General features: G+C 47.7%; 1 protein-coding gene across 1 annotated transcript in view; it reads left to right on the top strand.

The window, feature by feature from the left end:
- The first annotated feature begins 13,099 nt into the window (after positions 1-13,099).
- Positions 13,100-24,917, top strand: part of LOC308062179 (ankyrin repeat domain-containing protein 26-like) — a 46,253-nt gene continuing 34,435 nt past the window's right edge. The window contains exons 1-4 of the mRNA XM_080383236.1: positions 13,100-13,450; positions 17,485-17,599; positions 17,834-18,025; positions 18,119-18,225. Of these exons, the coding sequence (XP_080239362.1) occupies positions 13,245-13,450; positions 17,485-17,599; positions 17,834-18,025; positions 18,119-18,225 (620 nt within the window). The 5' untranslated portion in view covers positions 13,100-13,244. The remainder of the gene's footprint in view (positions 13,451-17,484; positions 17,600-17,833; positions 18,026-18,118; positions 18,226-24,917) is intronic.

Here is a 24,917-nt window from a genome sequence, read left to right as displayed (position 1 = left end):
TCTAAGACTGAACCTTAAGACATATCCCTGAGGCTTAACATTGAGCCTTATACTTGAGACTTTACCCTAAGACTTAACCCTGATATTTAATCTTAAGACTTTAACCTTAAGACATAACCCTAAGACTTAACCCTGTCTTAACCTTAAAACTTAACCCCAGGACTTCACCCTAAAACTCAACCCTAAGACTTATCCCTAAGACTTAAACCTTAAGATTTAACCTTAAGTCTTAACCCTAAGACATATGCCCTATAGAATAGGTTTTGTATTTGATGGGTTTTATATAAGTATTGCACTGATGACATGAATGAGAATGGTATAAAAGCAGGAACCGTCCAATACACGAGGGCTGAGAAATGAAGATGCAGACAAGTGAAGTGGTTGGGGTTGGATTTATATGAAGCTTCTACAGAGGGGAAAAAATAGTTTCTTGTTGGAAGAAGGGTTCGCCGGAGTCAAGAAGACGCTCAATATGAGTTATGCATCTTGCTCAACTTTATTAGTTTCTAACACTACTTGTACAGAACCGATACACATGCATATTCGTAAAGCAGAAATAGAATTGGTTAGTAGTCTCTAAACGCGCGTGGCTCTCACACCCCTAATTATCATGACTAAAATAAGCATTCTATCCATGTAGCTAATTGTGTTGCTGTGCTTCAGCCTTGTAGTTTGTTACTCCCTATTTTCCCATACCGCTCCCTCTCTTTCTTGGCCCTGCACCTGCTTTCCCAGCAGCTGTAGCTTGTTACAGCCACGGCCTGTTGGCACAACATAATTACTTGGTCTCAGGATTCGAGAATAGCTCAAGGCTACCTTTCTTGTTAACTTCAGCACAGCAACTTCAGCACAGTTCTGATTACAGGCCTATTCTAATACCAGGCCTGGATTGTGCAGATCTTCAGAGATTCTAAGGCCACGCTTCTGCAGCCATTCTTCTACAGTTTCTCTTTTAGTTGCTATCTAGATTGAAGAGTATTAGTAATGTCCAGCTGTTAATTTATGTATGTGTTTTGAGGATTCTGAGGGGCCTGCCCGTTCCTCAAAGTTCATGTCAGACAGTGACTGTTGCTAGGTAGGGCCTGGCGGCCGGAAGATCTCGCGCTGTACGGAAACACAGGGCCCCCCTCCAGATAGCAAACAGCTTTTAAATTATGATGTAAGCAGACGGAAGTGACATTGTAAACCTAGGCTATATAGTGTCACGTCGTTCAGCAATAAACGCCATTTGCCATCCACCACATTGGTGTCTGTGAGCTGATGGACTGCGCGGCCAGGGGTCGGCCGCCGTGCCGTTCCTGAACCAGGTCACCGCGTGCCTCAAAAGGCAACAAGTGGTGCTGAAACCCGGGAAAATCACCTGGAGTCGGGTGAACGGCGGCCGGAGCAGCAGGACCAGCCCGGCGGGGAGGACGCTCCCGGACCAACCAAGAGGATGGAAGCTCTTGCGAAGGTCGTATTACAGCTGCATAAGCAGTGGGGTATTGACTGTAAGCCCAAAGATTTTACTCTCGCAGTTGCGAGACTTTTGGAGCTGGGGGTCATTGACCAGCCGGTGGATATACTCCACCCAGATGTGTGGGACAAATGTTCCCGCGCTTTATGCGATGAAACGATGTCTACTGGTAGTGGGAAAAATCTGAAAGCGTGGGGGAAAGTCGTCCAGGCTCTCCAAAAAGCTAGACACGACCAGGAGACCTGGAAAGCTGCCAGGGATTGTCTGTTAACCACCCCACGGGTGGGAATTGGGGCGGCTACGCAAACCTCACGCCCCCCGGCTGAGGAGGGTTCCGTGGACCCTCAAAGCCGACAGAAAAGTGACGTGCCCACTCAGCGTCCGAAAGACTCTAACATCTTCAGCTCGCCCACAGACTCCTCGGCGAACTCCTTTTGGGGCAAACTGGCGGCAGAGGCCAGGGGTGCTGAGGCGAAAGCCGAGGCTGAAAATACACGGATTGAACCACCACCATATGTGCCCCAAGATGTCGCCGAGCAGCAAGAAGAAGGGCGGGGCGAGACCACCCCCGGCGGGAGCAGGGGGGGAGCGCTAGAGTTAACAAGCGCACACAGAGGGGAGGGGGAGGAGAACGGGAAGGAAAAGAGTGATTGGCATGACCAAAAAAGGGAAAAGATCATGAGCGAGGGGCGGAAAGCTAATCAGAATGACCCTCCCCAAAACCGTCCTTATAAGGCAGGCGCCTCCCCAAGCGGAAGGCAGGGCGGGCAAAAAGGGAAAGAACCGCCCAATTACACAAGAAAGGGGAGGGGCCGAAGCCCGACCACATACCACCAACACCCGGAAGAGAGCAGTCAGTCGGACTCTGACTCCGACTCAGACTCTGCATGGGAGACTTGGCTTGCAAATACAAAGACCAAAATATCACCACTCACGGAAAAAGAAAAACATAAGAGGACAGAATTTACTCTCACTGATTGGAGAAAAATACAAATTGCATGTGCCGATTGGGCCCCAACAGACACACTAGCATTCCCGGTCCGAGTGACGGACGGGGGACAGAGGGTTCATTCGCCCTTAAACCCTAAGGATATACAAGCGATTGTTAAAGCAATCGCAGACAAAGGACTCAATTCGGCCATGGTCTCCACCCTCATAGATGGAGTTTTTGGGGGAGATGATTTGCTCCCGTTCGATATAAAACAGACCTGTAGGTTGATTTTTGACGGGGCAGGGATGATTGTGTTTAAACAAGAATGGGAAGAGAACTGTGCGAGGCAGTTAGCCCGAGTAACCGGAGCGGATCATCCGCTACACGGCTCCAGTCTACAGCAGTTGATGGGTACAGACCCAACAATGATTACCCCCCAAGCACAAGCCCAGGGCCTGCGGGCCCATGAAGTTATGGCAACCACCCGTGCGGCTAGAGAGGCTATTCGCACAACCTCTAGAGTTATTGCCAAGCCATCGCCATGGTCCACAATAAAACAAAAAGAAAGTGAGAGTTTTACACAGTTTGTAGATCGCCTCCAAGCAGCAGTCGATTCCTCGACCCTGCCCCCAGAGGCAAAAGGCTCAGTTGTCGCAGACTGTTTGCGGCAACAGTCTAATCTAAAAACCAAGGAAATCCTGCGATCGCTGCCACCTGGGTCAAGTCTCGCAGACATGATTAAACATGTAGTGAGCGAGGAGCACCTGGCCCCAATCCAAGTGGCCGTTCGTGCACTGGCTAATGTGATGATATGCCCCAAATGTGGCCAACCAGGCCATGCGATGATTAATTGCCCCCAATCAGGAGACCCGCCAACGGCACTCCCCCCGCAAAACCGATCTAAAGGACCATGTTGGGCCTGTGGAAAGAGAGGGCACCTCGCGAAGGAATGCAGACTTAAAAAGCAGGGAAACGGGAAGGGGAGGGGGCCCCTGGGCCGCACACAGCCCTCTCCCACTTGGGATGTCAGGCGGCCCCATTACACCAACCCCAGACAGGGGGGGTCACTCCCGAACCCGTTGCCCCCGCAGGAAGCAACCAACTTTATGGCCCAGCCAACTACCCCACAAACCTGGCCTCCGTCCCAGGGACAGCAGGGACCGCCCGGTGGGGGCGAGACCCCTGGGTGGCCCTGGCAGTAAGGTGTGACAACCTGCCAGTGGTGTGGGGGATTTGTTCCCTCCATAATTCCATAAATGGTACCACCATCAGTATCCCCTTTTTAATTGACACCGGAGCAGATGTTACAGTCATTCCTGAAACGAGCTGGCCCCCACCTTGGAAATTGGAAGATGCCTCCACGGTGGGCGGAGTCGGGGGATTAACCCGAGCTCGGAAAAGTGCTCACTTGGTAGCAATCACGCTCCACACAGAAAAGGGACCAGAAAAGACCATTACCCTCTTTCCATACGTCATGTCAGGAGTCCCACCCCTGTTGGGAAGGGACGCCCTAGCCTTATTAAAAGCCAGAGTGACAAATTTACAGTAAGGGCCACTGCCGTACACCCACTTCCGCCGATCAGACTGACATGGAAATCGTCCGACCCAGTCTGGGTCGAGCAGTGGCCCCTGTCAAAGCCTCGAATGGATGCCCTTCTTGAGTTAGTTGACCGCGAACTGCAACGAGGTCATATAGAGCCTTCCACTAGTCCATGGAACACCCCAGTCTTTGTAATACCCAAACAAGCAGGCGAGGGGTTTCGTCTCCTCCACGACCTGCGCGAGGTAAACAAAAAAAACCAACCAATGGGTCCCGTTCAAACACTGTTGCCCATGAACTCCATGGTTCTGGAGGGACAACCTTGTGCTGTCCTTGATATTAAAGATTGTTTTTTCTCAATACCTCTGCATGAGGCGGACAAAGAGCGGTTTGCTTTTTCTGTAGTGTTTCCAAACAGCCAACGCCCTAACTTGCGCTTCCAGTGGAAAGTGCTGCCCCAAAGAAATGATCAATTCACCCACTATCTGTCAAATCACAGTAGATCGAGCACTGGCACCGGTACGGCGCAGTGACCCAACTGCGACTATCATTCAATATATGGATGATATCCTGATTGCCGCACCATCAGGCAATCAGGTAGACCACCTGGTGACAATAATTTCAGAAACCCTCGAGACAAACGGGTTTGAAATCGCGAGTGCAAAAATCAAAAGAGGACCCTGTGTCAGTTTCTTGGGAATGGGAATCACAAGTTCTTATATAACACCTCCTCAAATAAAAGTCCGTCGAACCGTTAAAACACTCCATGATATGCAGCAGTTAGTGGGGTCTTTGCAATGGCTCCGCAATGTTGTCCTGATCCCTCCCGAAATCATGCCCCCCCTGTACGATCTCTTGAAAGGGAAACACCCATGGGAACAAAAAACTCTGACGACAGAGGCAGTAAACTCTCTCGACTTTATCGAACAACAGGTGTCATCAAACACGCTCGCCAGGTGGAACCCAGCTATGCCACTCGCCCTGTATGTGCACTTCACGGAAGGGGGGGGAGTAGGAGCGCTGGCCCAAGGCCCTCCTGAAAAAGCTCAGCCAATACAATGGGTAGTCCTGGGAAAAACGTCACGTGCTTTCTCTCCAGGAGTCGAGTGCCTTGGTAACCTCATCATGAAAGGCAGGAAACTTGCCCTAAGACATCTGGGCATTGAGCCAGCCAGAATATACCTACCCTTTCGCAAACAGCTCCCAACACAATCAGTGGCAATGTCAGAATATCTAGCTATAACCCTCACCGGATTTGGGGGGGAAGTCCGGTATGCCACAAAGCCCCCCTAGACTCAAATGCTAGCTATTGTCGACGTCGACCTCCCGCGGAAAATCACGGACCGGCCCCAACAGGGACCAACGGTCTTCACAGACGCATCCTCAGCGACCTCAACCGCGGCAGCAGTATGGCAGTTGGGAGGAGAATGGCACTGTGTCAAAATGACCGATCGTGCGATCTCCGTCCAACAGCTGGAAGCAGCAGCTGTAGTGCTGGCGTGCGGTCTGTTCCCAACAGAACATCTCAACATAGTAACTGATCCAATGTTTGTGGCCAAGCTTTGCTTAGCCATGTCAGGGTCCGGCGTGTCAACATCCACAATAGCTCTGATGCTAGAAGAAGCACTTTTTTCCCGAAAGGGCACTGTATCGGTTATCCATGTCAATAGCCATAACCCAATCAAAGGGTTCTTCCAAATCGGCAACGACAAAGCAGATGCCGCTGCAAAAGGGGTGTGGACACTGAAAGATGCCCGCCAATTACATGAGTCCCTCCACATTGGAGCTAAAGCGTTAGCAAAGAGATGTGGGATCTCGGCCACTGACGCGAAACATATAGTAGCTACATGTCCCCACTGTCAAAAAGCACCATTGTGGTCTAGCGGAGTCAACCCCAGAGGTCTTAAAGCCTCCGAGGTGTGGCAGACAGATTTTACGCTCTGCCAATTGCTAAAACCTCGAGCATGGCTAGCAGTAACTGTAGACACATATAGCGGGGTGATCGTAGCGACACAACACCTTAAGACCGACGCTAAGGCAACCATCCAACATTGGCTAACAGCCATGGCGTGGCTTGGCATCCCTAATCAAATCAAAACGGACAACGGCCCAAATTTTGTGTCTAAATCAGTCCAGGCATTCGCTCTGAAATGGGGTATTACTCTGATACACGGTATCCCGTATAATAGTACAGGACAAGCCATAGTCGAACGGGCAAATCAAACTCTGAAATCTAAATTAGAGGTATTAGCAAAACCAGAAGGTTTTACCAACGTCATTCCCTCAAGGGACCAGGCACGCTTATTAGCAACAGCCCTGTTAGCTTTAAACCAGTTCTCCAGGGGAGACGAGGTGAATAGCCCTGCCCAGAAGCACTGGGCCACTCGAGCGCTAGAAGAAGGCCCGTACGTCATGATCAGAAATGAGCTAGGAGAGTGGGAACAAGGGTGGAAATTAGTTCTGACAGGGCGAGGGTATGCTGCAGTCAGAAAAGATAGCAGAATCAAATGGTGTCCACTTAAATCTATCAAGCCAGACCTCCAGAATAAAACTAATGAAAACTGTGAGTTTTTATCTGCAGGACCGGATCATCGGACACCCCCGTAACCAGTATACCCTGGTGTCAAGAGAAGACGACGAGTCGACAAGCGGCCTGTCCGCATCTGAGAGCTCTGCACCGGCGGAGTCCAGACAACGGCGAAACAGCTCCCGCAAGGCGGGGCTGAGATGTTTTTGTGTGATCTCAATTTTGGGGTTCATAACGCCGTCTAGCGGCTTGTATGAACATCAGCCGTGGGAATGGGTACTGGCAAGATGGGAAGACCAAAAGATACTGCAAAGGATAGTTACCGCGGGATCCCCTAGTTTTCAAGTGTATCTCTGTGATCTAATCCTCTCAACCCCCTGTTCGAACACTATGATGTACTATATGTGTCCCAGCTCTAACCCCGGCAAATCTTACTGTAACGTCCCTTATCAGTATTACTGTTCTCGCTGGGGCTGTGAAACCATCGCATCTGGCTGGAAGGTAGCGAAACCAGACCCGTTTCTTAAGGCCAGTTGGGGACCAATAGGCTGCACCCCTAGGAGACCAAGTGGGATGGGAAGGACAGTATGCCGAGGGAAATGTGACTGCCAATATATTTTCTTAAACGTAACCAATGAAAACGACCTAGGATGGACCATCGGCAAAACTTGGGGCGTTAGATACTGGCAACCCGGCACAGATAGGGGGGGACTGTTTTTTATTAAAAAACAGGAAGTAAAAAGAGGAACAGCAATTGGCCCCAACGTCGTGATCAAAAGCGATAGACAGCAAAGAAAAGAAAACTTGCAGACTGCCATGCTCACCTCAGCCGATCCCTTACTAACCAAGCAGATAGTTCCCTCAAGCCAACCTAACATGAACTCTCACCAGTTACCCGACAAGTCATTTTTTAGCGTGTTAGATGCCACCTTTTGGTCGCTAAATCAGTCAAACCCAGATCTCATGAATTCCTGTTGGTTATGTTATGACGTATATCCCCCTTTTTACGAGGGCATTGCCCTTGATGTTTCCTTTGACCATTCATCAGACAGCAATCCAACCCAGTGTAGGTGGGATACACCATGGAAAGGAGTTACCTTGAACCAAGTCAGGGGCCTGGGCGTATGTATTGGTAATGTTGCCCTAGCAAGCTGGGATAGTGCTGTCTGCGCAAGAACCATTGCGGTTGACAAGACCCATAAATGGGCGATCCCATCCGCACCCGGAATGTGGATCTGCCATCGATCAGGAGTAACCCCCTGTGTGTCCCTCAAAATCTTTGATGATTCTGCTGATTTTTGTGTACAAATTCTGGTTGTTCCTAGGATCCTATACCATCCAGAAGAAGAAATGTACCGCTACTGGGGAGAAGCCAATAGCAGGCTACAAAAAAGAGAAGTACTGACAGCTGTAACAATAGCAACGCTGCTTGGTTTAGGAGCAGCCGGCACGGCCACGGGAGTGACCTCCCTAGTGACCCAACGACGAGGCCTGTCTCAACTACAAGCTGCCATCGATGAAGACCTACAAAGAATCGAGAAATCCATTACCTTTTTGGAACAATCCCTCTCCTCGCTATCAGAGGTTGTTTTGCAGAATAGGCGGGGATTAGACCTCCTGTTTATGCAACAAGGAGGCCTTTGTGCCGCCTTGAAAGAGGAATGTTGCTTCTATGCGGACCACACCGGAGTAGTTAGGGACTCGATGGCCAAATTAAGAGAGAGATTGGCTCAAAGAAAAAGAGACAGGGAAGCCCAACAAGGGTGGTTTGAATCATGGTTTAACCAATCTCCGTGGCTAGCCACCCTGATATCCACCTTGGTAGGTCCGATTGCAATAATCCTGCTGATACTGATCTTCGGACCCTGTATATTAAACAAGCTAGTGTCCTTTGTCCAGAGCCGGCTAGAAAGGGTCAACATCATGTTTGTAGAACACCAACAACTGCTTTAAAAATGTACTTGATCAGTATTTCCCCCGATTTTCCCTGGCTCTCCCCAAGTATCCCAAGCTACACTCCATTACCCCCAGTCGCTTCCTAAGTGCCAATTGCTCAGTGTGCCTTATCTTAATACTCTTTTTTAGAAATATTTTTACTATTTTAGCCTGTTTAGTTAAGCATGGGGGGGGGGGGGAAATGTTGCTAGGTAGGGCCTGGCGGCCGGAAGATCTCGCGCTGTACGGAAACACAGGGCCCCCCTCCAGATAGCCAACAGCTTTTAATTTATGATGTAAGCAGACGGAAGTGACATTGTAAACCTAGGCTATATAGTGTCACGTCATTCAGCAATAAACACCATTTGCCATCCACCACATTGGTGTCTGTGAGCTGATGGACCGCGCGGCCAGGGGTCGGCCGCCGTGCCGTTCCTGAACCAGGTCACCGCGTGCCTGAAAAGGCAACAAGTGACCTTAAGCTTTCCCTTCTCTTTTATGATATGTAGCCACACTCCAGCAGTACTGTCAATCATTTTAATCTGTGACTTGCTTTGTATTCTTACTACCAAAATAACAGGCTCCTTTTGAAGACTGTGTGTGTATATATATATATGTATATATATATATAAGCTATCCAGAATTTTGTAAACCTAATCTATCAGTATAAAGGCAGTTGTTATTCTAAAACGAGCTGAGTAAGAAGACTACAAGAGGATGTGATTCAACATACTCTTAAAGTGTATCTCAAAAGAGCTTTCAGATATTTGTATTCATTTAATTGTACTTGTATAGTGAAGAAACAGAACAAAGAACAATCTAATACAAAGTCCTGCCTTCAGTCACCAGAGTAATATTTGCAGTCAAACTATGGCTCTTAGATCACAACAGATTTCTTTGGGTTTTGTTAGAAAAAAATACCTGATTGCAGTGTGTGCTTGTTTATTGTTCAAGGAAGAACAATACTTGAGCCTTTTTTATGTGTTAGGAAACAGAAATCCGCATGAACAGCTGCTGATAGTTGAAGGTGCTCAGCTGAGAAAGATGATGAGAGGTTCATCATCTGTGCAGATGCCTGCTGGTGGCAGGCAAAATTTCATACCTTTGGGTTCAATCTAAAGACAGGTCTAATTGTATAATTGTATAATAAGATAAGTTAAAGGCGTATTTCATGTTCTTAGAACTTTCTTCATGCTCATTTAACTGTTTTGTTGGACAACTGCAGCAGGAGCTTGCTGATGCACTTAAAAAGCAATCTATGCCAGAAGCTTCACTTGAAGTTACTACATGCTACCGCAGTGACCTGGAGAGAGATAAGCTGCGCTTGCAAAAGGAGTTGGAAAAAAAGTTGAAAACTAATGTCCTTAATGTCTGTAACTATATGAAGAAATCTGACTGTAGCTGTTGAAAGTAGGAGCAAATGTTGTACTTTTGCACCACCTTTTGCAGTGTTCTTATGAAAACTGAAGTATAGAGGGAACCAGAGGAGATTTGCAGGAAAGCTGTAGGGTGATTTTGTGTGTGCGTGGACATGTCATCTTGTTCCCCAAAGTTGCAACCTCATCCTGTCACTTCTAGAGTATTCCTTCTTCCCACCAGCTCCAGCTGCTGTTCTTGGTTATGGTTCCTAAGGTGTGTTTTACACTCCACATCAACCTTGGCCATAGGTCTTGGATGGGGAGAGGAGAGCTTAGGCCTGTTTCTGTGTAACTTACTGCATTCTCCTGCGCTCTTGTCTTTTCCGGCCACCTTACTTTTTCTTCTGCTACTGTTGCTTTCAGAGATGCAGAAGCAGAACATGCTGGCTCTGACATCCAAGGACTTGCACAGCACGTGGGAGGAGCACTTGAAGTCACGATCCCACCTTGGAAGAGCGCGTTGCTCATCTTGACGAGGAAAAGGCTGAACTGCTGGAACAGGTGAGCCCAGAAAATTCTCTGGGCACCGAGCCAATACCCAGGAGAACCACATGCACCTTCTGGTCAGGTTCTTACATACTCATTGTTTTCTGTTATCCCTGCCATTCAGGCTGCGAGTACCTTATCATTTGGGGGTCATGGAGGATGCAAATAAAAGCTAGATGGGTATCTTTGTGTAAGTTCTGGAGTGGCTCTGTTGGGAAGAGTTCCCAGTTACTCCCTCTCGGAAGAGAGGGGAGTAACGCCACCACACTCGGAACAACTCTATGAAGTTGGCCTTGCCCAAGGTCACCCCCTGAAGCCTGTCTTAGGCACAAGCTGAGCAGGAGGCAGTTGGAGGTTTGCTTTTCGGAATGGTGTCTTTGCTTCCCAAGGCACAATGCAGTGTGAGGTGATGCAGAAAAAATGAATGCAGGAACTTATTGCTTACTAGTAGCTGACTCAGTCCGTCTTTCTCTTGTCATGGAGACCCAGAAGCAGAGTTCCCAGAAGTGCTTTTGAGGTTGCTCTGGGTGATAGATTCTAGTTTTTAGTTTTGCATCCTTTCTGGCTAATAATAAACAAATAGTGCCCGTTGTGCCCATAATACTATATCCACAGGACCCATCAGCACCCTCTTATCTTCAAAGCCTGAAACTGAATTTCAGCCCAGCCAGCTACCAAGTCCCTGCCAACTAAAACTGGGTAATCGGGGCGGGGGGGGTTTAATAATATTCTGAAACATTTAATATTTCACAGGAACTGTAGAGTGTCCTGGTCTTGGCTGGGGAGTGACCTGTACAAAACACAAGTTTTTGTGGCTGAGCATGCGTGCACTTGAAAAAACACTGGAGAAGAAATACTTCCTCCTGGAAAGAGCAGAGATGGATTGTGTTTACTGTGTATTGCCACCTTGTAAATAAAATCCTGCCTTTCTTCTAATGTCTGGAAGAAAACAAATACACTCAATTAAAAAATGCATTTTGCTCTCCATTCCCCCATTAAATGGTCCGACTGATTACAGAGGTACTCTTGAAATGGCTGCTGCTCATAGCCATTTCCCAAAACTCATAGAATTCGAGTTTTGCAACCTGAATTTACTTGGCTGTGTTTTCAGCAAAAGTCTTTTTTCTGTCTTTTTAAAATTATTATTATTATAATTATTATAGCTCTTCCTTCTAGAGATCACGTCTGCAATAACGGAATGCTGCTAATACACTGAGCATCAACTAAGGAAAGTGACTGTACATCAGCCACTTTGGTCAGCGAGAACACTGCCAGAGCGAACAGGCTTGATAAAGCTGTGAAGACTCATTCCAGAAAGGAAAAGGAAGGTTTTAGGAGCTGTACCATTATTAGCGATGAAGGAAAAGAAGGTGTTTCAAAGGGCTGAATCTCCTCCCTAAAAAGTGGTACTAGATTCCTGTCCTGTTGTAATCAATATTTTCAGCGCTAATCACAGTGAAGTGTGTCCCTCTCTCTGATTGAGGTTTTCTTTGCCATCTCTCCCATGTTTCACAAACTCATTGGCAAGAGGCAGTTTCTAATAGGAAGTAGTGTGCTGGCAAGGTGTTCCATGAGTCAAACCATCTAGGGTATACTGGCCTGTGACATCACCCCAAAACCATATGGTACTTATAGTAAGGTTTCACCACGCTGAACTACTTAGTGCCATCACCGCAGCAGTACAATACGGAGGATGGTTCCCAACTTTTCTATACCAAAGGCACAACCTGTCTTCTGATTTCTGGACCATGTTTCCATACACTCAGTGGCTGCTTGTGTTTTGTGGCAGTGCCAGCTCAGCCACATTTACTGGAAAGTAACTTTCTGACCCTGTCCTGGCAAGGCAGGTAACTAGATGATGCCTACAGCCCCCCCCCAGCCCCCCTCCCGCTATATTAACCCTTGCTGTTTGTTCCTTTGGCATCCATTTGCCCAGGGCTAACGATGGCACACAAGCAGGACTGCTCAACAAACTAGGAGGCGAATTGCTCGCAGAGCTGTTTTGGCCATAACTCCCTGACGAGATGCCCTTGCCCTGAACGACAAGCGCTTTCCCAGTTTGAGCCATTTTCTTTTAAAACCAACTAGACCGAGCCCCCCAGCGTGCTCGCAGCGCGGGCCCCGCCGGGGGCCAGCGGGGAGCTGCTGCTGCCCGGTACGCCAGCACCCCCCCGAGCTTCCCGACAGCTGCCCGAGTGCTCTGCGGGGGGCGCAGCGCCGCCGCCACCCGCCGAGCCTCTCGCTGCCCCCGGCCCCGCTCGGCAGCGCCGCGGCCGGGCACCGCGCAGGAGCCGCCGGGCACCGCGGGGCAGGAAGTGACGTCACTCGCGCTGCGACACGCGCCGGAGCAGACCCCGCCCCCGCCAGCAGAGCCCGCGCTGAGGGAGGTGCTGTCCGCCGCTGCCGCGCTGAGGAGCAGCCTGTGCGCTCGGCTTCCCGCCCTCTGGTGGTTCGCTCCGTAGACAGCCGTACCGGGCCGCTGCCCGGGGCCCCGATCCTCCGTCCCTGCCCCGGGGCCCCCCGATCCCCCGATCCCCCTGCCCCGGGGGCCCCCCGATCCCCGATCCCCCTGTCCCGGGGGCCCCCCGACCCCCCGATCCCCCTGCCCCGGGGCCCCCCCGACCCCCCGATCCCCCGGGCCTCCCCCACCCCCCGATCCCCCTGCCCCGGGCCCCCCCCGACCCCCCGATCCCCCTGCCCCGGGGGCCCCCCCGATCCCCCTGCCTCGGGGGCCCCCCGACCCCCCGATCCCCCTGCCCCGGGGGCCCCCCGATCCCCCAATGCCCAGCCCCGGAACCCCCCATCCCCCGGCCCTGCCCGGGACCCCTGGGACCCCCGAGACCCCCGATGCCCTGCCCGGGACCCCCCATCCCCCGGCCCTGCCCGGGGCCTGCCGCAGCCCGCCGCGTGCCTCCCGCCATCTCTTCCCTGAGGCGGGACCGTGCCGCGGGATGAAGAGGTTTTTCGGGTTCGGGAGGAAGAAGAAGGGGCGGCCGGCAGCGTCCGGCAGCTCCGCCAAGCCCTTCCCCACCGGTGCCTACGAGCTCCGGCTGAAGGACCTGGGCAAGCTGCACCGTGCGGCCGCCCGTGGCGACCTGGGTCAGGTGCGGCAGAGACTGAAGAAATACGGCATCGACGAGCGGGACACGGCGGAGCGGTAAGCGGCGGGGGGCAGCAGCGCCGGGCGGTGCTGGGGCGGCGTGTGGGGGGGTTGCGGGCAGCGCCGGCACCCGCAGGTGCAGCTGCAGCCGCCGGCAGCTCAAGGGCGCTGGGAGCCAACGGCAGCATCGCTGCGGGGAGCCTCAGCCTGGGCGGGGAGCCAGGCCTGTGCTGCCAGGAGCCCTTGGAGTCGGCCGAGCATCCCCCATCTTGCCCCGGCCCCCTCCGTGCCCTCATTCCCGGGGGTGTTGCCTTGCCTGGGGGCACAGGAGCGGCAGGGGGCCGGCAGCAGCCTGGCCAGAGCGGGTTGCAGAAGGAGCCTCAGGGCCATTCTCCAGGCATGCTTGGAAGGCAGAGTGCATGCACCTCGGAGGCCTCAGCGTGTGGGGTTAGTAGTTGAGCTGAGCAAGCTGCACTGCCTCAGCCGGGAGTAAAAGAGGGGTAAGCACTGCGTTTAGGATAGGGTAGATTTGCTGTGTATTGGTGCTGTGTGGACGGTTGCCTGATGTGCCTTTTGTGACTGTGATGTTGCAGCCAAAGCAACATCAGTCTGATTTTAGGTGGCAGTTACTTTGCTGTTTGCTCTGTGGCCTTGGTAGAGCTAATTAGTGCCTTGGTTTGGAAGATCTGGGCAGTGCCATGCAGAGGAAGCTGCTGCTTCTGGCAGGTGTTATGATGTGTGCTTTTGAGTCAAGCACAGCAAGTACTTGGCAGTTATATCTTAGGGAGAAGCCCTGGGCTGCAGCACAGCTCCTCATGGTCCGCTGTAAGCATAAGGGAATCAGCTGAAGTTTTTGGGTCTTGGATGTGTCGAGCTGTTAATGCCTTTTCTGAAAAGACTGAGTCAAAACATCCATGACATTCAGAGGAGATGCTGGTTTAATCAGAGTACTTCAGCATCCTGGGCTGTCTTTTCTGAAGACTGGACTTTTGCCAGCCAGCTAGCTTATTGCCCTGAAAACACCTGAAACTGTCTAGATTTGTAGGAAGGCAATGAAGAATGCAGTCAGTCAGCATGTGGGCTGTGTGCCTGAGTGTTGCCAGCCAGTATTTGTTTATGCAGCTGGAGGTGGGGGATGCCATTTAAGGTGGCTTGAGTGCACTTTTGTGCATAATTCAGCTGCCAGAGTCAAGGTGCCCAATGGCATTTATGGAAATAGTTTGGAACGTTTTTCTCTTTTTCTTCTTACTGCTTACTGATTCAGTCAGCAGTCAGTCACTAGCTCTTAGCAGACCCTGGTATGAAATTTCGCTAGTTTTTGTGTTTCAAGTTCATCTTGTCTAGAAAGCTTTTTTTCCTCTGAAGGGTTTCCTTCTGTGTGCCAGGCAATTATCAGTGTTATAACAGGACAAATACAGTCACAAACTGTAAAAAAACCAAGCCGGGGGGGGGGGGGGGGGGGGGGAGAGGGAGGGAAGAAAGAAAAGGCAGCATACTATGATGAGCACTGTGGTGGTTTTGCCATGATAATGCCCAGTGCTGAAAAGCGAGGCTGAGAGCAATTCGGTGGACAGAGCCTGCCTACTTGCTGCAGCCACTGCACTCTGTACCAGCCATGGGGGTTGCAAGGCCACCTGTGCCCTCTTAGTGCTTGTGGGTGTGATATGTGTTGTGAGTGACCACCAGATGCAGTTGCGTTTCAGGGCTTCGTGTTGGAAGACTTGGTATCATTGGAAATAGAGGTGAAGAATAGGAAATAATGCAAAGTAATGGCAAAAATGTGTGCATTGGTTGTATGAATATCTCAGTTTTGCTGCTCAGGATTTCCAAAAGCAAAATCCTGCACCAGGAGCATGGCAAGGATCACACCAACAGGTTCCTTCCATAAAGTGGGTCCTGTAGCCCATAAGACCTCCCGAAAGTGTGCTTGATACAGCATCAGTTAGGAGCAGGCAGCTTTCAGAGGTGGTATAGCAAAACCTTCAGCCTCACTGACAGAGACGGGCAGAAGTCAGCACAGAGTTGGAAGCACTGCAGGCACAATGCCAGCTAGTCATGGATCTTGGGTCAGAGCTCATTGCTAAGGGAGATTTACCGTGTCAGCTGCCTGTCAGACTGAACTCCAGCGCTTTTCATTGCTTGGCTTGTAGCTGCTGGGTTGTCGGCTCAAGGGCCATTCAAAGTGTGTACTGCCAACCTGCTGTTTCCCAGTGGGGTTGTTTCGTGGCTGCTCAGGCATCAGCAGTTCTCTTCTACTCTGTAGGTGATCAGCAGCAGCAGCAGGAGCAGGAACAGAATCTGGGCAGTGTCCCCAGGGCTGGGTGGCGTAAGAACTTTGGTGTTACTGGAGGCCTCTTGCAGGGACAGGCAACCCTGAACACTGGTGTTCTCTGCCAGCCTGTTCCCTGAAGTGGATCTTCTGTGGAGCACAGCAGGCCTTGCTCCAAGCAGAGCCGTCTCCTGTTGACAGACTGAGAGGCTTGGTTGAGGAGGACAGCAACAAGTCCACAAGTTTTCTGAAGGCTTTTCTGTTTGCAGAGCTGATAGTGACTACTTCACGTCTGTCATGCTTCCTAGTGGTTGGTAGTAGCAGCTTTCAGATGATTGTGGACTCCTTCATAACCGGTCCTGGTTAGCTTTCAGATAATCTCAGTCAGTCATTTCTTCAGAGATGAAGAATCCTCCATGTTTCCATGGAAATTTCTCAAAAAGTGGTGGTAGTTGCTCTTGAGCTACTCCTCTGTCAGTGCTCCAGTCTGTTCCCTGTCTGTAGCAAGACATTACAAATTCTTTGAAGTTTTCTGTATTTCTCTCATCCTCATCTTTGTTGCAGTGGAGGAGGATGTCAGCTGCCCTGTAACAAGTATCTGCGTTACAGATTACTGTGTTTCTGCATCACCTGCCACTGCATTTGTGTACCTCTCCCTTTCCATTCCCCCTCAGCCAGGGAGCTGTTGTGCTCCTGTCTCAGCAAGGTACCAAAACAATTGCAAGGCTAGTTGAGCTTTCCTAAATACAGAGAAGGACCTACCTGCAGTGATGTGGTTCAGAACCAGTGCTGGTGTTCCCCTCGGTTCTTGAGGAACTGTGGGATTGTTACTACATCACCTTCAAGGGAGGAAGGTCCCAGCTGTTTTCTAGCTTGTCTTCTGCTCTGTTGGGACAGGTGACCTGCAGAGCAGGAGGTGCTTTGCTTTTGCGCAGAGTGAAGCTTGTGCTGATTTGTGCCTCTGATTTAGGGGGAAACACATGCAAGGACTTTCTGGGCAATTTCTTTCAGTATAAGTAGGCTGGTTAATTGACATCAGACCTAAGATGTTCTGTGGTTTGAAGGAGGGGTTTTTTTGGGTGTTTTTTTGTGTGTTTTTTTTTTCCCTCTGGCAAGGCTTTAACTTGAAGAAAAGAATTTTATTTTCTTATGCTGGTCATGTATTATGGAAACACAGTATTCCCTCCCTGGAGAGGACTTCCTCTGTAGTAGGCTTATTATGACTATTGTAGTTATACATATCTGAAGGATCAGGTATTACTTTCCTGTACTCAGGATTACAGTGTTCTGCTGTCTGGTTTGCTGCATGTGATGGGGGGCACTTTGGTGCAAGTGAGTACTTGGTTTTGTTGCAGTAGTAAGCAAGCTAGAGAAAAAGCAGAAATCCCTGAAGTGCAGGGAAACGCTAATACTCTTTATATAAAGCCCATCTACATCTCTGATACACTTCTGGCACATGAATAATTATAGAACTTAGAGGGTTGCTTGCCATAGTTCTCAGATTCCCAAGCTTTGGTCTTTTTTGCTGTGCCACAGGTGTAGTCCTGCTGGAGGCAGTGACCACCACCTGGGCACAGGAATCTGTGCAGATTAAGTTCTAGAGTGAAGGAAATGGCACCTTACTAAGCAGATGCTGCGGAGGGGTTTTGCTGGCCAGTCTCGGGTGTGTGGTGCGCAACTGCTGTTACTGGTAACAGAATGAGAAATCATTTCTTAAGCTTGCTTTGTGCAAAGTGAAACTTGTGGTCATATCAATTTATCAGAGCCTGAAATTATTTCTCTAGTTGTCTATTTGTGCTAATTTAATATGTTTAATTTTTAGGACACCTCTGCATCTCGCTTCTGCGAATGGCCATGTGAACGTTGTTACATATCTCGTAGAAAACAAGTGTAAACTAAATCTTACTGACAGTGATAACAGATCGCCACTGATGAAGGTATGTGGAATATGTTATGCTCTTTCAAGTGGGGCTTGTCAACTGTGCATTAAATGAGAGGTGGCTGGTAGGATTCTTTACACAGCTCTGCATAGAAGCATGCATCTGGTAATCAGTGTGGAATAGGCATATGTTAGCTCAGCTTTGAAGGTGCTCTTATTTTCCAGCATTGGGAAGCTGCGGCAATTGTAACAGAGTGCTGGCAGTTCTTCCTTTTTTGCGTGTTGTTCCCAGGCAGTACAGTGCCAGCAAGAAGAATGTGTAGCTATTCTGCTGGAGCACGGTGCCAACCCACACCTGGCAGATGCTGATGGCAACACTGCCCTTCACCTTGCTGTCCGATCTCCTAATACAACCGGGGCGGGGCTGTTACTTGAGCATAATGCCAATATTGATGCTCGGAATAAGGTAAATTTTTGTATTTGTTGAAGAAGCTCTTTCAAAAAGTTGTATTAGTATTTCTCTTGTAGGGTTTTTTTTTTTACTTTTATTTTTAAATTTATTTATCTGCCCTTTCAGGAGGGAAACGCTCCACTTATTCTTGCTATCTCTGAACATCATGAAGATATAGCAGAGTTTCTTCTGCAGAAAGGAGCTGATGTGCATGCTCGAGATCACTGTGAAAGGTGAGTGGTTTGTCAAAACTCTTCATGGGTCTCTTTAGTATTCTTTAGGTTGGATTAATCAGAGGCATGAGAGTGAGCTCCGAAAAAAACCCGGGGAGCCACATAGCAGCTATTTCTGTGTGACTTGTGAAAGCACATCTGCGCTTGGCTGTTGTCATACCTCAGTGGGTGCTTTCCTCGTTGAGGATTACAAGAAGGCATTGTCTGTGGTGGCCCTTCTGGCAGGAAACATGCTGGTAGCTCAGCAGCACTGCCTCAATTTGAAAAAACATCTCCTGCATAGTGGCATAGTTTGTATGTGAGTGTTGTCTATGTGGAAGCTTTGTCTGAAGATTGAAGGTTTGGTTGTTTCGACTCCCTCTTGCATTTTATGGTTGCTCTTAATATTTAATGAAAACTGCTTTTTCTTTTGCTCATTCAGTAATGAGGAAAGTAGTTTTTGAGAGCAAATAGGAATAAAAATAATTACACTGTCTGTGTCAAATGATCTACACCATAACATATTTTTGGTGTTTCAGAACCCCACTTATGACTGCAGCATCTGGTGGACAGCTTAATTTAATAAAAGTTCTTCTTCGATATGGTGCTGATCTTTTCCATAAAGACACTAACGGATGGACAGCTGAGGATTATGCTGTTACTCATGGATATTCTAGGTAAATTTTTGACTTTATTGTTAGAATAGGTTGTCAGTTGTCAGTGTGGCTTTTGAATGTTTTTGGTATCAGCAGCACGGTTTAATGGTGTGTTGAAAGCTGTCCTGAAGCTGTGCTCAGTGACGTCTTCTGATACGTATCGTTCCCTGTGTCTAGTATTAATCTGGATGTTGAAGAAAATTTCTGCCCCGAATTGTCTGTTAGATTTCAAGTTTTGATGCTAAACTTGCACCTGCCCAGTACAAGCTCTAAAACATGTCTGTATCCTACAGTTACCCAGAGGTAGAACGTGGCAAACTGAAATGCATGTCAGTCCTCTCCTCAGACCAGCACCATTGTCCTTACTGACTTCCACTACAATGAGCAGGAACTACCAGCCTTTTGTTTCAGAGATCTAACAAATCCCTTTTGTTAAAGTCTTAAGCAGTTTCACCCCTCTTATGGATAGCTTTGTACCTGTGCGTATCCCTTCTCTAAGGTGGTTATGTGTGCTTAACAGCTCGGCTGAAAATACTGTGCCGAGCTGGAGCTTCATAGGTGTGGATATGCACCTCTAGAGTGAACATGACTGTAGTGAATATTGAAGTAGGTAGTAGTCGTGCAGTAAGTTCTGTGTGTATTACTCTCAGTGAATGCATACAAGTATATGAATTCATATGGTTATGAATACGTGTAGGGTGGATAACTGGCTGTTAACTGTTCTATTAAACTGTATAAGCAAGTATGTGGTTGTTTTTACCAAATACGTTTCTTCTCTTTCCCTATATAGTCTTTGTAAACAACTGGTGGCATACGCATTCCGGGGAGGCAGAGACGAAGGTGGTGCACAAGGCGACACAGTACCTGGCATTCCTCACCGGGCCAGAGCTGCTGGCTTGACGTTGGGTGCACCTGCTGTGGACAGAGGAGGTAGGATCTTTAATCACGCAGGAGCTCACGAGGAAAATCACTGTGGCCTTTTCTTTAGGGGGTTTGTGTTGTCAGCGCTCACTGTGTTTGCCGTTGACTTTAGTGGAGGCATCAGGTGGGGTAGCGCAAGAAGCTTTGTGAATATGCTGACTTGTTGCTGGTTGGAGGTGCTTCTTGTCAGGGGTGAAGGCAGCTGCGGTTTGTGTGCTACAGGGCCACTTACCGGGTTGTTGCGTTCTGCCTGCCAGATTGCCCATCTGTATAGGTTTTCATACAGAGAGAGAAGGGGGACAGGGAAGGAACTAGGTGAGAGTGGTTTTGGTTTTGGGGTGTGTACTTGTACCTGTAGATGGCCATTCAGATTGTGAAAATGAATTGCAAAAGCAGTAGGTTCATCCTGAGTAGTTGTTCATCTTCCTGTAGTTGGGAAGCAACAGATGAGTTAGCAGGACTGTACATGTCTTGTTGATATCCACTGAGTTTGTGCAGTGGTGTTTTAATATTAATAGTTTCACCTGCACTAAGCTGCCTTTAGTGAGTTGTCTTATTTCTCAGCATCAGTTACGATTGTTTCTGTGTAGGTGCTGTAGAGACATACTTAGGAAAAATCGTCTTGGAAAAGTCACTTTGTTAGAAACAATAATGCATCTTCTGTGTGTACTGTATCTTCATGGACATAGTTTGATTCCAGTAAAAATAAATAACACTTCTACTTCCAGTAATTTTATGAAATAAACGTTAAAAAGTTAAAAATATTAACTTGTGATCCAGAAAAACAATTGAAGATCCAGAAAAACAATTGAATTGCCTTGTTATCAAAAAATTAGCTCCTTCAGTGAGTTCATTTTAAAATAAAAAAAAACCCCAACTCCTTAATTTTTAAGATCCAGTCTATGCTTATGAGCTCATATAGCCCTAGAGGAATCTTAGAAAACTAATCTTTTAATATAGATCGAACTTCTTGTACTTTACATCTCAGGCCCTACAGTGGGAAGTTCTATCCTTTCTGGTTTTTTTAAGGGTGTTACATCAGAACTTTGTGGCAAATGGGCAGCAGACAGTGTTCAAACACAGTTTATTACTCCTTTTTTAAATATGTTGTGAAATATGAGCAAAACATGAGATATTTTTCCGAGTTCACTTTTCCCAGATAGGGGAATTTAATTTAGAGCCAAACTTTGTTCCTTTGACTTAGGACTAGTTACTTTGATCTAGTCAGTGATGTGTAAAGTTTCTTGATAGACTGAAGGAAGATGCGGAGGTTTTTATATTTTATTTTATTTTTGGAAAGGGCTTGGTACAGGTAGTTTAATCAACAAAATGTTGCTTTTACCCAAACAGCACTCTGTGGCTGCCTCCTGTGCACATAGATCATTGCTGTGGTACCACATTGTGATGACTGACAGGCCTGGGTTATTTTAAAATATGTGGCTTGCAGAATAATACTGTTGTGTGATTCCAAAATTAATATGCCCTCAGGGAAATATGGGTTCTTGAACCAAGTAATTTGCTCAGTTCCTTGAAGACAGTAATACTAGTAGCATAAGTCCACAATGTTACGGGAAATCCTCACTTGAAGAGGCATAGTAAGTGTGAAGAGAATATTTATGTGGGTTAAGGACTTGGGAGGAGAAAGAGTGCGCTGTGGTCTCAAACTGTTTATAGTAGGGCTTGTTTTTCTTGAGTAGTACGAATCTTTTTCTCCTTGTGCTGAGTCTCCTGGAAAATGACCCCGGCCTGTTGAGTGAGAGGGATTAGTAGCATGCAAGGAACACTTAGTGGCATTGATTCTGCAGTCTCTTGCTTGCACACACAAAGCGCAGGTCCTGCATCATGAGTCCCTTTGACAGGCTGCAGTAAAAGCTTTGAAGCCCCTGTTAGAGGAGAAGCTCAACTGATCGTGAGACAACGCCGGAATACCCACTTTGAATTCTTTGTTTTAATCTTGCTCTTCATTCCTGTTTTTCTGGGATTTTCAATGTAGTCCTTCCTCCTTTTGCTGCTACTTTTGCACTTGTTGAACATTGTTCAAAATATTCGCCTCTAGTGAGCAAGTCAGTATATTTAAGAAGTTGGCTCATGCTTATTTGAGTGTTTACTTTTTGTCAGAACATGAACCTTTTTGTTGATTACAGACAGACTTGCAAAAACCTCCAAATGAATGGCTTCCACCTCTAGCATATTGAATGACAGACTTCTCAGATTTGAAGTTGGAATTTCTTTGGCAAAAAGTAATTATGTATTTTTTCTAAAAGCAAGGGTTCAGATTTCTAGTATGTCTTCAGTGGCAGCTTTTTTTAGCTGCTGCACTGCATATTGGTGTATTGTTCCTACAGAAACCATTGGTTTTTCATCATAGAGCTCTTGGAAAAGAAACGAGTGCTTCAGTGTGCGTTATATCTGCTGTATCGCCTTTTAAGAAAACTGAGAAATGGAGAAGGAATGAGAAACAATCTTGAGGTCCTTTTTTTAACTCTTACATGTGTATTTTTGATAGGAGTCCTCTTGCCACATCCATTCCATGTATTTGTGGTAACATCAATATAAGCGGGACTCCCTGTTGCTCTGAGGCAAATGTTATGGCCTTGTCACACAGACATTTGGTGTTGGGTAGCTGCAATAACAGAACCACACCATTCATTGATATAAAAAATAAAATTTTACTAAGTAGGATGGGTAGAGCAGGTGGATGGTGATTTATATTCTAAAGCTTCTGTTCCACAACACAACGCATACACACACAAGCACACATGCATGACACTCACACCAGTCAGTGCACCCGTTTTGGTCCAGTTGTGGCCTGCCCTATAGCCCTGGGGGAACAGGGTATTCACTCTGACTGCTTGTCAAGCCTGCGTTCTGGCTGGTGGCGTAGCTTCTCTATGTGAACAGTTCAGCATGGTCAAATCAATATATGCAGGGCTTTTACCTTCAGACTGAGGTAGGAGGGGGCTGTGTTTGCATCAGGCACCATCTGACACAACTGGCTAGTGTATCTCCAAAGTTTGTTGGCACCTACAGATTTTTGGGATGCTTAGACGGAGGGATTTTAAGTGTGCCGTACGTATAAAACACTCTACAAATATGAAGGAATTGCATCGGCAGTCAGTGCTGGGCAAGGACTATTCAAGCTGAGAGAAGTTCAAAGTTGGCAGTACAGTAAACTGCCAAGAATCTGTTTCAGTGTTTCAAAATATTGGAATATAGGTATTCTACAATGGAGCAAGTAAATTAAGTTACACTGTTTGACACTGTCCCTTAAGAGTAGAGTTCTGTAGGTTGTGATAGGTTTGGCTTCTACTTCTTGTAACTGTAGAGTAGGCTGATGGTCACAGTACATTCTCCCATTGCTATAGCTTTGTTAATGTACTGGTTAGGTTTTCCAAATTTCTGGGAATTCACATTTATTCTGGTGCCCTTGTTTGGTCTGTCCTTGACACGCCTTTCCCTAAATGGATATAGGAATGCCACAATCTCCTAGCCAGACATCAAGAACAGGAAAAACAAAGAAAGGTATTCTATACAGTAGCATTTCAACTATGGAACATGTTGTGTGATGTACAAATACTAACACACCTGTGATGTTTATTATCTTAGAGGTCTCTATTCTGATGGTTTTGGTTTTATAAATCAGGTTTGAGAGCAGGGTTTGGGCACTTTTTGTTTGCGTGTTTTGCACGGGTCCTTTATTACTGAATTGAGTGATTGCTTTGTGTCATTAGTGATAGTAAATAATATTAAAAAAAATATATATGCTCTTCTGTTACTCCACAATGAAAATGGACTTCAATTAAAGTAGAAACAAGTGATCCCTAGATACTACTTTTCTAGATCCCATTTCTACAGTAGGGCATCAAGATCTGTCTGAAAACTAGCTCATAAACTTTCTCTCTTGCTTTTTAAAGGAGAATGGGAACTGGTTTTGATCATTGCTTAAAGTTACTATCCATGGAAAGCAAAAGTTCAGATAACTTACTCAACATGATATGCCCTTTGTTTTCTTTTCCTTCTAATGATTTTGTCTAAGACATTTTGTCTAAGGTTTGGCTGTCATCATACAACTTTATGGAAGGCCACCAATCTTCTATTTATAAGCAACTTCATTTTGTGATGATAGTTAACGAGAACTAATTATCGAGGACTTGAGGAATGCTGAAATAGATACGATGTGGAGGCTCTATTTGTTTTTTTCCTTTCTGTCCTGGGAATTGAAGAGGCCTTTTATTTCATCTTAGTTGTTGGTAATTGAGAGGTTTTCGCACTCTTCAGGCTGGATTCCTAGAGTTCAGGTTTCTTTAGTACATCAGTGGTGTGCTAGAGTGCGCTATCGTTGAGTTTGCAACATGTGCATCTGGGCCACGCTGCCATTCGGAGGGATCTTGACAAGCTGGGTAAATGGACTGTCAGGCCTGTCTTAACAGAATTCAGCAAGGGCAGATGCCAAGTCCTGCACATGGAAAGGAACAACCATTTGCTACAGCACGTGCTGGAGCTGCCTGGCTGGAGAGCTGCTTTGCTGGGAATAGCCAGAGGGTCTTGGCAGAAAGCGAGCTGAGAATGAGCCAGCAGGGTGCCCTGCCGGCTGAGAAGGTTAACGGTGTCCTGGGCTGTATGAAGAGCAGCATAGCCAGGGGACTGAGGAAGGGGATTGTACGCTGCTACCTGGCAGTCCCTGGGTTGTGTCCAGCTCCCTGGGTATAATTTTGAGCCCCCAGTGCAAGAGAGAGTGGTCTTTCATCCGTGAGCGAGTTCAGTGGAGGGCCATCAAACTTTGCCAGGAGCAGGACTACTTGCCTTTTGGGGAGAGACTGGGGGAACTGGGCTTGTTCAGTGTAGAGAAGAGATGACTTTGAAGGGGACCCAGCAGCAGCAGCTTCCAGTACGTGTATGGAGAAGACAGAGACAGGTGCCTCCCAGTGGTGTGTCACATGAAGCAAAGGTACAAGAGGCATAAATGGAAACAAGAGAATTTCTAACAGAATGTGGGCAGCTTCACCATGGTGAGAACAGTAAAACAGAGAGGTTGTGCAGTCTCCTTGAATGGTTCAAGATCAGACTGGCTAAAGCCCTGTGCAGCCTCATCTGACCTCAGAGCTGAGTCTGCTTTGAGGAGGCGGTTGGCTGAGA

This window comes from Falco punctatus (assembly GCF_963210335.1).
Source record: "Falco punctatus genome assembly, chromosome: 4".
Classification (NCBI taxonomy): Eukaryota; Metazoa; Chordata; class Aves; order Falconiformes; family Falconidae; genus Falco; species Falco punctatus.
The sequence above is the reverse complement of the archived record's forward strand: the minus strand, read 5'-3'. Positions and strand labels throughout refer to the sequence as shown.